Source organism: Colius striatus, chromosome 3, assembly GCF_028858725.1.
Source record: "Colius striatus isolate bColStr4 chromosome 3, bColStr4.1.hap1, whole genome shotgun sequence".
NCBI classification, from domain to species: domain Eukaryota; kingdom Metazoa; phylum Chordata; class Aves; order Coliiformes; family Coliidae; genus Colius; species Colius striatus.
Genome location: NC_084761.1, coordinates 93,833,893 through 93,849,899, shown reverse-complemented (window position 1 = coordinate 93,849,899; position 16,007 = coordinate 93,833,893). Strand labels below are relative to the sequence as shown.

General features: G+C 43.2%; 1 protein-coding gene across 2 annotated transcripts in view; it reads left to right on the top strand.

Moving 5' to 3' along the window:
• The window catches only part of REEP1 (receptor accessory protein 1), a 63,351-nt gene that overhangs the window by 13,909 nt on the left and 33,435 nt on the right, over positions 1-16,007 (top strand). For both annotated transcript variants that reach the window (XM_061993465.1, XM_061993466.1), the window contains exons 2-3: positions 11,741-11,813; positions 14,826-14,902. In XM_061993465.1, coding sequence (XP_061849449.1) covers positions 11,741-11,813; positions 14,826-14,902 — 150 coding nt within the window. The remainder of the gene's footprint in view (positions 1-11,740; positions 11,814-14,825; positions 14,903-16,007) is intronic.

Here is a 16,007-nt window from a genome sequence, read left to right as displayed (position 1 = left end):
GAAAAGCCTCTTAGAATTAGTAGGTCAAAGAAATTAAAGCTTCCTGAATCCTGGGGTGTGCATTTATCCTGTTACTAACATAGGTGAACTCTTTGAAAGTGCTGCATATAACTCTTAAAAGCAGTTCAATTTAATCTTTCTTCATTTAACCTGAAAATACATTGCTCCAACTTCAAAGGATGAGTTTAGGGACTGCAGTGGATATTGTCATTTATGGAAGCCCAAATTTTATCTCAATGAAGGCTTTGCTGGGTGTTGTGGCCTCATTCAAATGATCATACCATGACTGTTAGTCACGTGTATGGGTAATTTACTTTCTCTGTGAGGTTCCCAGCTCCTGCAAAGGAAAGGATCTGTTGTTTTATCACCAGCTACACACCATGGGTTGTGGTGTTTGGCATAGAAGTAAATAAGCTGATAATGACCTCCTTATTATTAGCTTTGTGTAAGAACAGATCATGCAACAGCATTACCATAAAACCATTATATTTTGTGGTGACACTGCACAGTTAATAACACAAAGCCTTCTACTGTGAATATGTGGCTATAGAGATAAGGCAAATCTAACTGTTCTTCTAGCTCACCATGGCTGAACAAGAAAATCAAGGCATTTATATTTGTGAATATTCATTTAATCTCCCTTACCTCTTTTTTTTAAAGCTCTTTGCTAATGTCAGCCTGGTCCCTGTTAAGTCCCAGTGTGGTGCTGTTCTTCACATGCTTCCCTTGGCAGCCAGGTTTTGTGAGGTTTGTGCTACTGCAATATAGCTCATTTGGAGTAGTCTAAAAAGAGCATTTTCAGAGTCTTACTGTAGGGTGACACCTATTATTGCCATACCATGACCCCAGCTCAGCTCTGTGGGGACAGCACCACCTGCAAAGGAAAGGCTGTGGGATGTCTGAGCAAGAAGGTTCTTCAAGCAACAAGGAAAAGTCTCATCATTCAGGGAGTGAGTCTCTGTCTCTTCTGCACCTCTGATGATAATATGGTGTTCTCTTTTAGATCTTGATACAGGATTGATTTAGTAAGAGGGATAGCCAGCAGGTTGAGGAAAGTGATTATTCCTCTCTGTGGCAGATGTATCTCCCTAGTATGAGGAGAGTACTGACAAAGCACAGTGAGTGCAGTGGAAAGGGACTAGAGCATGTGGTGTGCCAGGAAAGGTGAGTGGACTGAGTTTGTTCAGTCTGAACAAGAGATGGGGAAGGGGAGATTTTATTGCAGTCTTCAAAAACATGATTGTCACAGAGGAAGATGGGCTTGTTGTGGAGGTGGACAGCGAGAAGGTGAGAGTCAATGGAAACCAGTTGCAGCAAAGGAAGTTCTGTTTAGATATAAAGAAAAAACTTTTCAAAGCAAGGGTAAGAAAACATTAGAACAGGCATCCAGAGCTGGAGATAGTGAAAATGTGACCAGACAGGGCCTGAAGCAACCTGGTGTAAAATTGAAGGTGGTCCTGATTTGGATTGAAGACTTACAGAGCTCTCTTTCAACCTAAATGACTCTGTGAGTCTAGTCTAAAGGGCACATTTCCATTTCATACATTACATTTGCTTTCTTTCACTTGAACAGTTTCCAGTAGCACACTAAATGGTATCTGTCACATGGGTTTTGCTCTTTCTCTTCTCAAATGGGAAAGAGTGGGGAAGAAAGGCTTTTACAATGGTTTGGTTTAGTATTGATGGTCTTTTTTAATAGCTAAGCTGCTGTTTGTTGCTATGGAAGAAAACAGGCTGACGGTTTACATCTGGCAGAGGATTGGTGCTGCTCCTTAGATGCCAGCTGAGTCTGGTTCCTCCAGAGTCAACCTTGAATGGAATTCTTTTACTCTTCAGTCAACATTATTGATGAAGCTCCTTGGTAGCCCAGAAGCTGAAGCATCAGCTGTCCCCTGTGTTCTTCAGGAGATTCAGTAGTTATTTTACATCCTGACTGTTGCAGACTAGTATGTGAAGGAGCAAGATATGAAACAGGAATAAACAGGGTGCCACTGTACTGTCGTGTTGGTATGCACTTCATTTTATGTGTGAGCCCAAGACATCTGCCCACACATCCCATTATGAGTGTCATAGCCTTGTAGGTACTCCCACCCCCAGTCTCTAAGGTGTTCCAGAAAGCCTCTTCCATAAACTCATTGTGACAGATGGCACCCTCATGGGTCTGGTGCTGTCCCGGGACAGCCCTAGAGAAGTGCCAGTCAGGGTATTATTTAGGCTCCCCTACCTGTGTGGTTTTTAATCACTTCTAACACTGTGATTTGGGATTAAGCACTAAGTGGTCACTTTTCTTCTGATCGATTTTAGTAGAGACAAGTAATTTACTGGGAGGTGAAGCTGAATTCAAAGGTGTAGCCAGAAGCTCAGATGGATCATTCATTAGGGATCCATGGCTTTAGTACAGAGGTTTATTTCCTTCTGATTTCCTCTCCTTTATGTCTAGGTTACACTGGAGGCTGGTCTGTATCAGTTTAGCTCCAGCTGGAAATCTCTCCTTCCTTGTTTATCTCAGTCATGCCATGTGTTTCATTAAGGTGCTGTTACTAGCAACATAAAATGGAGGGATTAAAAAAGATGAATGAAATGCAAAGAAACCCTGGAGGGAAGAACTCTATTAAATTCACACTCAAAATCCTTGTCAAATGCATATGAGGAAAGACTAAAAGTCTGTCTTTTTCAAGCTATATGACAGTGTCTCATTCTCCTTTCTCTAGTTCTTTAAAAAAACTATGCAGGTCCCATTGAAGAAGCAGGTGCCCATCCCCTCCCTCACCCTTGTTACAGTACCCAGAAGAAATAGCAGTCTGTGTCGGTGGGCCATAAAGGGGAATGTGGTTTGCATGGCCCGTGAACTCCCTGCAATGTCACGGCTGTTATATATAGCATGTGGTGTTCTGATACCCGTCCCAACGAAAGCATTAAGATGGTCTCAATAGCCTGAAGTTACCTGTAGAATCATCTTGCCTTAGTTTTCCTACACTATTGCTTTAAAACTGGCCTTGAAAACTGAGTACTGTTCATGTTTCTGACATGAACTTCCACTATAATTTCAAGTGAGTTTCACTGTCCTTATTTAAAATAGACATAAACCACTCATGAAATAGGAATGATAAAAACTCAATGGAAGTACATTCAGCTTTGATACTCAGGGCACTCATATTGATACTGCACTTTGAAATCTTTCTTTGAAATCTGTTATCCAAATGAGAACAGATGTTTCAGAGGTGGGTGTGGGGTTGGTGGTTTTGGTTTTTTTTACTTACTTAGGAGTTAGATACCAGTTCTGGAACACAGACTTTATGACTGAGTTGGGTTCCACGTGTTTACAATGTGGCTGGTCACTCTAAGCTCCATCTTCTAGTTTCTCCAGGTCTTCTAGTTTCTCTAGAGCCCTCAGGGGTGTGAGAAGTTAAGGTAAGCTAGTGACAGAAGGAGTTGTGCTGTTTATTGTTATTTTACTAGCATATTTATAGAAATGTCCAAACAGCAGTAGGATTTTTCTCCTCAGGATGTTTTGCACCAAGCTGGCCATGGCCATGCCTGATACCTGTTCTTGCACCAAACTGCTCTTCTTGGCTAGTGTAGAGATCTAACCAGGGCTTCCCTCCTCCTGCAAGAGCTTGTGGAGATCTCTGCGACCTGGTGCTACTCAGAGCAGCCTTGGAATTGCTCCATTTGTTTCAATGGGTTGAACCATTGATAACCCATGGGAAGTCAATGTTTTTTCATGGCTTTAGCTGAATATTTGGGCCAAATAGGACTTTTGATTCAATTTTACAAATTACATCAGTGAGCTAAAATATTCTTTGCACATAGTTAAGCACTTCTAGGAATATTCTGTCCCTGGGAAGCTGAAGTAACGTTACTCTAAGGAAATCATGTTGCAATTGATTTTGATGAATTATAGTTTCCTTTAATCTTTTATTCCCATTTTCTGTCCCATGAGTACAACACTGGAAGTCTAAAGCTGCCTTTGAGTTAGGAATAGACAAAAAGGAGCTTTTGTGTTTCCCACTACCTCCTCATCAATAGTAGCTACTTGTGGTCTGATGGTGAAAAACTTCATAACTTGAACTGAGTTTTTGGATACACAGAATATGGAATGACATTCTGAATTGGGATTTCTGTCAGTGTGCATGCTTCTGAAAAGCTGATTCACATAGCATCAGTTAAAATAGCTCTAAAATAATATTTGCAGCGTGATCTTTGTGGTTTTGTGTGAAAATGCTGCAGAACTTCTTTGTTGACAGGCAATCCATATTTTAGACCTTTTTTGTTTTAGCCTAGAAATTACTTTGGTTAGGTTATATGTCTCTTTCTGTTCTTTTTTGTATCATGAACCTCCCATAAATCTGTAGGCTCACAATACAGATTTTTAGACCATCTGTCATCTCTGGAATATAATGTCAGTGCTTCTAAAAAAGCCTTTTTCCACATAAACATCCCCCTCTCCCGAGTCAGGAAAAGCAGCTTTTCCCATCTAAAACATACCATTTAGTTTTCAAATTGCCATTTGTTTGACTTGGAAAAAGACAAGAGCTCTCAAAGCAGGAACTACACGGTCAGTACTGGATAGAGAAAACATCAGGGGCACACAGATGCGAAGCCCTGCCTTTTTGGAGCAGTGAAGCTGGGTGAAGATCTGACCCCATCACATAGCAGAGAATGTTTTCTTCTTTAAAAGGCACAGATTTTATTCCCCTCAGTGTCACCCTTTGATGAACTGTTTCTTCTCTCCCGAAAGGGGATGAATGAAGCAGTGGGGTTGTGCCAGTGCTGGGAGAAAGATCAGTGCTGTGGTCTGCTTTCTGCTGCCGTCTCACTGAGCCAAAGCACAGAGAGGGGAGGAGCAGGGACAGCGCAAATGCCCATGAGGCCCACGAAACACTATCTCTTGCAGGCAGCTGCTTGGAGCCTAGTGCTGTGTGCCAGAGGCAGTGTTCCTATTGACCCCCAGCTTCTCATCTGTGGTTTGGGGCCCCACACCAGTCCTACACGCTCTCCATGCAGACCCTTCCTTTAAAACATCGCCTTGAGGGTAAACAGATTCCCCTTGCTCCTCAGCAGCCCAGCTCCACTCAAAGCAGCATGAAGCAGAACAGACCAGCTTAGTAAGTCATCTACCTGCAATAAATACATTTGCTTCCTAAAATAGCTGCAGAGCCATGGGGTATTTTTGTAGCAGCTACTCAGGCCTTCTCTGTTCTGAAGGGCTGTAAAGAAAACTTGAAGCATTAGCATGTGTGTAAACTGGAGCAGTTCAGTTTGAAAACAGGCTGGAACATTAACTCCATGAAGAGTGAAACACCTGCTTAACTTTGGTTGGGCTTTAAAAATGATACTATGGGGTGTCGGTGTAAATGTCAACCCCATGAGACCCTTCACTGCTGCTAGTTGTAGTAGGAATGTCAGCTTTTAGTAGTCATCAGGTGCATTATTTTAAGCATCCTAATACTTTACAAGGTTTTTCCATCAGCAGTATCGTTATGTTAGCTTTTCTATCTTCTGCCTGTAACAAGAAGCAGGGAAAAGTCTGGATGTAGGATCTCAATGTGAGTAAATGTGTGATAGCTTCAGGCTGGCTGAGGCCACTTCCTCCACCTGTCCCCCTTTGCCTGTTTGTGCCTGGCCATCCTCCAGCTCCCATGTGAGGAGTGCCCTGGCTGAGGGGGAAAAAAAAAGTGGTGTCAACTGGAGAGGAGTACATGCTGCTTCAGGAGGACTGTTTAAGTTGGAAGCATGAAGGCCAGCCCTTGCTCTTGCTATTTCTCCTGGAAGGACAGTCGCACGTCTCTTAACCTCGCAGTTACACCAAGAGGGGCAATTAAGTTTCACCAGCCTCTAGATTACAGTAGCCAAGCTGAAATTTGTAATTTGCTTCTATAGTAGCCTGGCTGAGAAGTCAGAGGTGGGTCTGAACAGAAAGCAGAGCGTCTTTATGTTAGACACAGAGTTCTCCTGAGCCTGCCCTCTTTTCTCAGTGCCACTGTGGATGTGCATGGTGCTTCCAAAGGGCTCATGAGGACAAGATCTCAGCAGCAGAGCTAAGCAGGATGTGCTGGGTGGCTGTTCAAGTGGAGCTTTACATCTTGTTAATACCTGTGGAGCAAGACTGGCTGAGTGACATGGGTGCAGCTGCTTGGTTGTCCTCAGCAGCACTGAACCACCCCTGCGAGGATGTTTCATTTCAGTTGCAAATGGGGTTTGAAGTGAGGCTGCTTGTCTCAGGGGTGTCAGGGCCCAGCACTTTACTGGGGGATGGGTGCCACTGTGTGCATGTGATATCCTCACAGAGTATCAAGGGATGAGGCTGGCATGACATCGATGAGTATCGCAGTGTAGGGGATGAACAGGCAGGTTCCTGACTGCCCAGGAGCCATCATGCAGGACTTCTGCACAGTGACCACAAAGAATCTGCAGGAGCCATCTCTCAGGGGATACCAGCCTGAAGACTCCTCCTCTGCAGTTGGTGCTTCCTCCACCCCAGTCCCTTCTTGGATATCAGACATTTGGCCTGTCAAAAGGGGCTCACATTAAGCCTTTCTCTGACCTTGTGTGCTGCTTATTTTCCCATCCCCAGCTGTTGGATTTTAACTGGGAACCTTTGGTGGGAAAGCAGTGCCGTTTATTTTTAATCTGTGGCACTGTGTGAACATTAATTAGGACTGATAATAAGAAATGCAAACCTATTGACACCCTTCTTGGTGGTTTCAGCAAGGAATGTTGGCAGGGTGACAGCTCAGCTGCTGCTCTGTGTGTAAAAAGCACGCAGTAGCCAGTGAACATGTTGAGGAAAGAGAAAATATTGCAGTGCTTCCTAAATGTGTCCATCCCTGTGTTTGAGCAGAAGTTTCCCATCTTGGCTGCTGTGTGACAATGATATGGAAACAGTAGTTATTTATGAGCAAAATAAGGGCTGTTCTATTTGTGTCATAGTAGTACAACGTTCTAAATGTTTGGGCAGCCCAAACACTGCTGGTGGCATGGTAACTGGATGAGCAAAACTTGGATGGCTTGGGATGTGGACGGCACAATGCTGGTATATTTGTAACACTAAGTTACCATGCAGAAAATTACCTGCATGGTTAAAAATACTCAAGAGAATGGATATGCAGGCATTTCTGGAGATAACCTGAGTCCTGGCCACTGCTTCTGAGAACTGCTGAGAGTCTTTCCATTTATTTCAGTGGCTGCTCTAAGGAACCTGAGAGATAATTATACAGGTAAATGGCTTTAGGAGCAGGCTGTTTATGAGGAAAATAGCACCACCAAATCATTAGAACTCAGGATATTCTGTGGGGCCCTCCAGGTCCTGCTAGCAGCTCTGATGCTGATCCCCAGGCTATTACCTAGATACTATTAGCAGTATTGTCACACCTGGGTTAGCTTGTGCTTTGCAATGGTCAGATTCCTGTGCTAGAAGATCAGAGAAGGAATAGAAGGATGTAATAGCCAGGGCTGGCTGTAGCTCTACTGTAAGTGGAGACAGAAGGAGGTTTGGTGATGGTGCAGCTGCTCCACTGGATAGAGATTACTAAAGAGGAACCAACAGTTCAGTATAACGAGAAACCCCACAAGGAGGGAATATTTGTATAATGAAAACCAAGCCCCAAATCCTGTGTAATGTAATTATATGAATAGTTATTCAATTCCACAGGTTAACTCGTGGTGATAGAATGGATTTCTCTCCTCCTTTTTGACTTTGTCTTGATTCAGCTGAACATCCCCTTACACTGCATCAGGAGTAGAAGCAAATAACCTCAGTTCTTTGTGTCTGCTGCCAAAGAAACAATTGCAGCATTGACAGTTGCTCCTCTGGATGTTTCCCTTGTGCTTCCACATGCTTTCCTTGTCCTTCTCCTTCCCCTGTCTGCCTCTGCCGTGTTCTTTCTGGTGGAGAATGACCAGAAGTTCACGTACAGGCCCAGACTGGGGATTGCTGCTGCTGATGTGCCTAATAGGATTATAAGATTTTCAGCATTAATCCTTATCCTATTCTTTAGGCAGACTAACCTTTTACTTAGATTTTTGCCTCCTGTTGCACAATTAGTTGACTCTTCAGTGATTTCTTTACAGCTGCTGGTTTGTCCTTTTTCAAGGTAATTGTAATTGATGTAGATCTCCAGCATGGAGCAGTGTAAGAATTGTTAGACTATTGTGGTTATTTGTTTAGTGCTACAAGTGAGTTTTCCCTAACTCAGTGACTCACTGATGAATGTCAATACTTTCTTGCCTTTCTCTGTATACTGAGGGTTTATGTTTGTTTTAGCTCAGGCAGTACACATCGCTGTAGCTTTAAATGGAGCAGCTACTACATCAAGCTCTGTATGTCCTTGGTTTGCTGATCAGGATGTCTGCTGTTGCTTTTGCAGAGGGTAAGAGAGCCAAGGCTTTCCAGGGTACACGGCTCATTCAAAGAAGCTCTGAAAGATGGAAATGGGTGGGGAGTGGGTTGACTGTATTTGGAGCCTGGTTTCCTAAGGAAATGAGTGTTAAGCAGTCTGTTTTTCCACTGCTGCTAACTTTTTGATCTACAAAGTAATTGTGGCCAAGTCAGATGGGTCAGAGAGGTCTCAAATATTACCTTTCTCATTATTCATAAGAATTAACTGCTGGATGTGAGATTATCTCCTGGTGGACACTGCGATGAGACAAAAGCTGCAGTGTTAACTCCTTAGGTAGACTGTTGATTTAGCTTGCCAGCTGGCAGGTACTAGCGAGGCAGCAACGCATGTACCACCAAAGGAGTCATCATCTGGCAGCTGTGGGAAGGAACTGAGGGTCTGTGCTGTGATTTTTGGAGATGTGTGGGGAAAGCTGAAGTTCCTGTGATGTGGTTCAGAGAACATCAAGTAGAACTAGAGTATTGCAGATGAGGAGAAACTGGGGAATGGCGTGTTTGGAATTTGTGTGGTTTGGGCTGCTGCCCCTCAAACTGTGGGCTATCAGGGAACAGCTTGGTTTAGAGGCCATGGGCAATGGAGGAAAAAGGAGCACAGGAGCTCCAGGATGTTGAAGAAGACATGCAAGAGTAAGTCACTAAATGAGAGGAAGGACTGAGGTGGGATGTGATAAAAGAATAAACAAACAGTAGTTAAGAACAATGTTTTTCATGCACTGGGATGTAAATGTAAGGATATTACTTCAGGCTGGTAGGCCTGTGTGTGTGAGAGGCAGCAGGAGAGGTTTAAATGTGGGTGCTTCCAGATGGGGTAGGAGGCTGGAGAGGAGGCTTGAGCAAAGAATGACTTGTTGACTTGGGCACAGTGACAAAGAATCAGCCTTGATTTTGTGTATAGTGTGCAGAAGGAGTGATTCGGCATCAGTCTGAGCATAGGGATAAAGGAAGGCAGGAATTAACAATGAATTATACAGGAAGCTTGGATGAGGGGGAAGAGAGAAGTATATACAGTCTTCAGCAGGGGAGAGGAATTGAGGGAAGAGACAGAGGAATGACATGTACGTTTGAATTGAATCAATTGTGTTCAGGCCTGATCCAAAGCCCAATGCAGACTGGAATATGCCCGTGTGCAAATGTTTGTCTCCAAAACCTTGAATATGCTTTACAGAAATGTCTGCATGCCTTTTGTCTTGTTTATGGGATGTACCCAGAAGTTAAGTGACTCCAAGCCACATAATAAGCTACAGCAATGGCAAGACTGGGATCCAACATTCCTTAAAGCAATTTTCAGTCGAGTAAACCATAGCAGTAATAACTGTCCATATATGCACACAGCAGGCTGCAAGGCAAACCAGAGAAACTCTCCATCTCCAATTTAGGGAGAGCACATCACCTTATTAACTGTCCCTTGCTCTGCGTATGCAAAAGTATTGCACCATTTCCTTCCCTCACAGGAATTTTTAAGTGTTTATTGTCTACAACTAATTCTTTTCTAGTGATGCTCTAAACTCTTTGCTGCTTCAGGATCCACTTACTTTCTGCTACCAGCACAAACTGAGGAAATGAGTATCAATCATGAAGTGTTTTTTTTTGCAGGAAATAAAAGCGTGAGATAGCAGCTGGCCCAGGCCAACAAGGAAGGGCAGAAATGTGCTACTTTTTACAAGTAGAGCCAACAATGTTATTCATGGGCTTGGCTGTTAGTTTCTGAATATTGTGGAGCTGTTTGCCTTTCATGAGTTCGAACTTCTTTGGATTAGGTTCCTGCTACCATTGAACTCAGAGAGTATTTTTGTTATTAGCTTCAGTGAGAACTGGATCAAGCTATTGTCTGTGTGTTCTTCCTTGTCTTAACTGGTGTTGCTGTTTGTTAAGATACTACAAGGGACAAAACCATATTTGCTTTCCCAGAATCTTTTTGGGCATTTGTATGTAATCCCTGCATATAGCACAGCCCCTGTGGGTGAAATAGATTCAGAGCTGACTATTTTCAGCAAAGCTTTTAGAAGCCAGTGTGAAGACTGTAAAATACCGAACCTCCTCACTCAGTAGCTGCTTTTCTGAAGTCTGCATTGTGCTTCAGGTTTTGCTAAGCTGTGCTACAGTAAGCACGATGAATAGCAGGCAAATTGTCTTTGGTCACTGCTTTGGAAATGAAGATGTGTACTGGCTCACCCCGTGTTTTTCACAAATACCTTCTTGAGCTCCGGGAAGTGCGATGCTGCACCATATCCCAGGGGCTTCACTTTTAATGTCTCATGCACCTAATGGACTCAACTGTTCACACAATTGCTACTGGCAGGATGGAAAAGAGGCTGCAGGTCCATGTGACTTCACAATTAGGGACTGAAACACTCATAATTTCTATTCCCAAGAGCAGCAGAAACAGCTGTGTGAATGTAAAGCAAAAGCTCCAGTGGAAAGTGGTTGCAAGCTAATAAACATTCCCCTGCAATCTATTAAATTCAGATTTTGCAGCATCATCCTACTGCATTGAATAAAACTGACTGAAACCTGGGCAGGGCAAAGTGGTTTTGACAAGCCTATGCTTATGCCTGGAATAATGGCATTGAAGCAGCAGCTCAGCAGAGGAGTTAGTACCAAAAACTCTCAACAGTTTTTTCTCAGCAGTGCTATTTTTAACTTAAGATCCTTTCTTACATGAAATCTTGAAGCTGACAGCATCCCTTTCCGTTGAAAATGAAAGGAAAGTGTCTGAAAGAACAGTGAAGCTGGCATTTTTAGGCCTCATTGTGTTGGCATATCTTGGCAGGCAAATTCCTCCTCCTTTGAGCCCAAATGGACTTTATGGAACAGTGCAGGGCTGTTCCCTTTAGCAGGTTTAACTGAGAATAAACTGCTGGCATTCAAACCCTTGCACCAGTAGAACTTGGATGCTGCTTTATCCTTTGCCAGCTTTTCAGAGCATTAAATAGAAGTGGAAGGGAATTTAGACAAAGTTCTCACTTTGTCCTACCTCTGAAAGCAATAATCCTACATTCCTGGTGTCACAGTAGATTATTTTGAAATCAATTTTTGAATTTCCTTTTATAAGTATGATGGACTGTTTTGTTTGGTTTATTTTGTATGTAACTCAAACAAGGAAAGCATTGCTAAAGGAAAGTCAACCTGAATCCCTGCTCTTCATACCTGTCACTGGCAATAGTTTCTCTGAACTCAGTGATGCAAAAATCATTCCTGTGCTCTACTCAGTGCACTCAAGCTTAAATAAAATCCTAGCACTTTTTACTGGTGCAAGAAACACATTTAACAGACAGAAAAAAATATCTTTGTCTGTGACAGGAAATCAATTTAATCCATTTGTTGTTTGTTTTTTTCCAGGCTTATATTTGGCACTCTTTACCCTGCATATTATTCTTACAAAGCCGTGAAATCAAAGGACATCAAAGAATATGTGAGTAATGAGGTTTGTGACTGTGCTGCGGGGTTTGTTTTCTAGGATTGCTCCTCCTCACATTGTAAAGGTGTTGCCTGTGTTCTGGGAAAGCTCATAGACCAGGGAAGGGGAGGGGAAGACTGGCCTGAAGGTGAACTGGCTGATTGCTGGGCACAGGTCCCAAATAAGGAGACTTGGGGTTGTTCTTCTGGCTCCTCTGCAGAGCTGATGTACTCTTTGACAAATGTATGCTATTTCTCTGGTGGTGTGAGCTATATTCGACTGACTTAAAAGGTGTTTGGCACCCAGAGCTCTGTGTGTTTTCCTTTGTTTCTGAAAAGCAGCATAAATCAAAGCCTTTGCAAAAAGCCTTGAAGCTTGAGCTGCTCATTCAAAACAAGGATCAGAGGAGGCAATTTGAAGCATATAGAACTGAATCCTCAGATAGAAACATCTTTCCTTGTGGAGTGATCTATTTACAGGCAGGTCTGGCAACTGGATATTGTGTCTTGTCCTTTTGCTGAAAAATCTAAAGGCACACCAAGCCACCAGGGAAAGTGAAATATTGGAAGAATCAAAACCACTTGAATGCTGCTGGGGTCCTCTAGGATTTGTAGTGCTCTTCACAACCTGAGCTCTGTTAACTTCACTGAACCCAGCTCAGCCTCCAGATCTTGACTCTTCAGTCCTCTCAAGATTCCAGGGATAACAAACTCATTTTCTCCTCTGGCTAGCAGCAGAGATAGCTATCCCATTAAGTCCTTAGTGCAAGCTCAAACTAGGACTCCCTGTGGCTGCTGAGATTTTTTCCTTTCTGTCAGTCCTCTCCTTCAGATAATGGTTTTTCATATTTTGAGGTCATAAGTGGTACTGAACACATCAGATACTTGAAGCAAAATGTCCCTGCAGCCCTTGCACAGCTGTGCTTCTGAAGGTTTGTACACCCTTTGCTCAGAAGTGCTGAAGGCATGCATTAGCATCCCCAAGCAGTGTCTGCCAGCACTTCCATAGTCCTGTGCTGGAAAATATTTTGTTGAATAGTCCAATTCCTGTTGGAAATTCAATTGTAAAGAGGAACTTGCACCAGACACATGAGGTCATGACCCAAATGTGGGAAAAGCTGATCTAAGACCTGATCTGCACTTACAATTGTGTCTCACTTGAATGCACCAGGTTGTGGCAATAACTCTGACAGGGATCTGATTAAAAAGAAAGTAGTTTACACTGACCCAATACAAATTCTTCACATACTAATAAAAACTTCTATCACTTCAGCCTATTTTTGTTTTGCTTGGTAAAACTCATTATGATAAATGATGTCTTAGGCTGATCCAAGCCCATCCACAGCAGGTCTTTGGTTTGTGTTTAAAAGTTTTGCTGGCAATAATGTTTTAACTGACAAGTGTGCTGGCAGTGAGGCTCTGAGGGAGTAAAAAGTCTGGCAGAAGCTGCCCTGGAAAGACAATGCATTTGGCAGTGCCATTCGTTTTAACATCATATGTAAATATACATATAAATGTACATTGAAACCCAGGGGAGCAGTTATACAGCTGGATGGTAGGTGCTCAGGGAATAACTTCAGTACCTGCAGAGAGATAGACTACAGGTACTATGCCCTCTGTGTTGGGGAGAAGATGGAGCAAGTCATTTCAGAGCTAGTGGGATCCGGTTTTATTGCCACCTCCAACGTCCCTTCCCTAGTGCAATACCTGGTGAGGATACCCCTCTGGTACTGCTTTCTTTCCAACCTTGCCTTATTCTCTTGCCATTATACCTGCCTTAGGTAACATGATCTGATTCTCTGATTCATGAGTTTTACTTAAGCTTTCCACCACTTCAGCAAAGCCCCTTTAGAGTCTCCATTTTTAGATATAGCTAATTTGATAACAATTTTCAGTTACATGAACAGCTTTTGTCTTTCTATCTCTTTTCCTTTGGAGAGACAGATTTGGAAAGCTGTTTGCTTTACAATTTTGCAATGGAAAAAAAAGGAGGAGGAATAAAAGATTTCTCTCTCATCTCCAGTACTTGGAAATGATTCCTTACATATTTCTGTGGGGACAGAGATGCAGAAGGAGAGCACCAAATCACTTGACAAAAATCACTGGAAGTGCTGATGGCATCTGACAAATACATGGTTTCTTTTCAGCCCAAGAATGACCAGTAACTGCATACATCAGAATAGTTTAGCCATGCTTTTAAACCCCATTTAGTGCTCAGTCACAAAAATCCCCAGATTCCTGAATTACTTGAGAAACTACAATTTCCCTCATCAAGTCAATCTCCAAAGACTCTTCCTCTGTCTGTTGCTGTTACCATAAAGGAGACCATCTGTAAATCACCCATTGAGCAGTCCACCCTTCAGTGGAGTTACCATAACTTAACACAGTTGGCAGCACAGCTTTCACTTCCAATATGAGGTAAAATGCTTTCACCTAAGCCCTAGGTAAGGGATTTAAGTTGATGAGCTTGCTCTTGTCACTGCAATGGGCTCAGGGTGTGGATGTGGGGAGACACCCTCACTCAACTGATGCATGCTAATTCAATAAATTGCAGTGAGTTGATTGTGCTGGTGAGCACAATCCACTGTGTCATAGGATTGGGCAATTACCTCTCTGTCTCTTCCTGGCTAGCTTCCCCTGCCTCTAAGTATTATGTAAGTAATTACATTTTGTCTTCATTGCAGTTTGGCCAACACCCTAATTTTAATAAACCTATGCCAAGTGAGATTTTGAATGTGTTGTGATAGGGCTGTGGTCTTCCAGTGGAGCTTACTCTGCAGGGACAGAGTCAGGCTGTTCTTTTCACTACACCAATCCTAAAGGCCACAATCTTCCTTCCCAAGGACTTGTGTGGAAATCTGTCATGTGTTACATGCTGATGTGGGCTGAGCTCTGGCACGAAGTCCATAGTAGTTATTAAATACACAGAGTGGGGGGAAAAACCCTTTTTTTCCTGTGAGAGTTATTCTGTACACTTGTGCCTGTGTGATACAGTTCAATGACCTGGCCACTATTTTTTGTTTATCAGGTCAAATGGATGATGTACTGGATCATATTTGCCCTTTTCACGACAGCAGAGACATTCACGGACATCTTTCTTTGCTGGTGAGCATCAGCTGGGAGAGGGTCTTAGGCATGGGGTGAAAAGAAATGAAAATGTTTACAAGGGTAGAAAAAGGAGCACAAAGGTGCACTGCTTCCTAAACACGGGGTTAGGAGCTTGAGGTGCATAGAGGTGTTTTGTCTGGGGGAGCCATGCTTCCTTTCTCAATGCTGTCATAGAAAAAGAAACAGAACATAAAACTGCTCAGTGATATCTCATTAGTGAGAAATCATTACAGGAGTCTCAGTCTTCTGCCTGTCATTGCAGCTAGTTGCCAGAGTTGGATGCTTGCAGAGATCATCAATTGAACAACAACAGCTTTAGCTGCAGGCATAGTTCTAGACCTACGTGGCTGTGTCCTCTAGTAAATAGCCAGGCTCTAGGGATCAGGCAGCACAGGACTTGGTTTGTAGGTTGCTGCACGGGTTCATTGTGGGATGTTTTGCCAGACCTACTAGGCTGGATTTACAGTTTGCTGGAGGACAGTGGTAACCTGTACTGATGTGTCTTCTCTGGTGTCAGGAAAAGGATTCCTGGTGTCCTCTGTCAGGAAAATAGTACATAAATGCCCAGTTATCAGTTGCAGTTCCTTAAATTTGGGTGCTCAAGTTTGGAAATGTTTGTTGCTTGGTTGCTCTTTTAAGTAAGGCCTTTCTAGTGGAAACCAGTGAGATCAGTAGACTGCAGGATGAAAATGCAACTGTAGTGCATGGCCTTCACCTAAAGCCTGTTCCTGCCTAGTACTGAATGCCTGGAGTCCTCCAGACAAAGGGAACTGGGATTTGGCAACATGTCAGATCTGTTGAAAAGGAGATAAAAGACATTATTGTGTCTGGCTAATTTACATGCAGATCTGCCTCCAATGGGTTCCTCACGAGCTGTGGGGTTTTTTTTGAGGATGTATTCTCTGGGGAAGAATGACAGTAGGCTTGTCCAGCCTGTGAAATTAAGTATGCTGTAGAGATTCTCCATGACGTGGACAAATCTATGCTGAGTGCAGAGCACTGCAGAGGCACATTGGGTCAGACCTGGCTGCTGTATGGCCCAGCTGGCTCCCTGAAAGCCATCAAAGGGTCTGTCTGCTGCTCTTCCTTGCTCCTACCTACA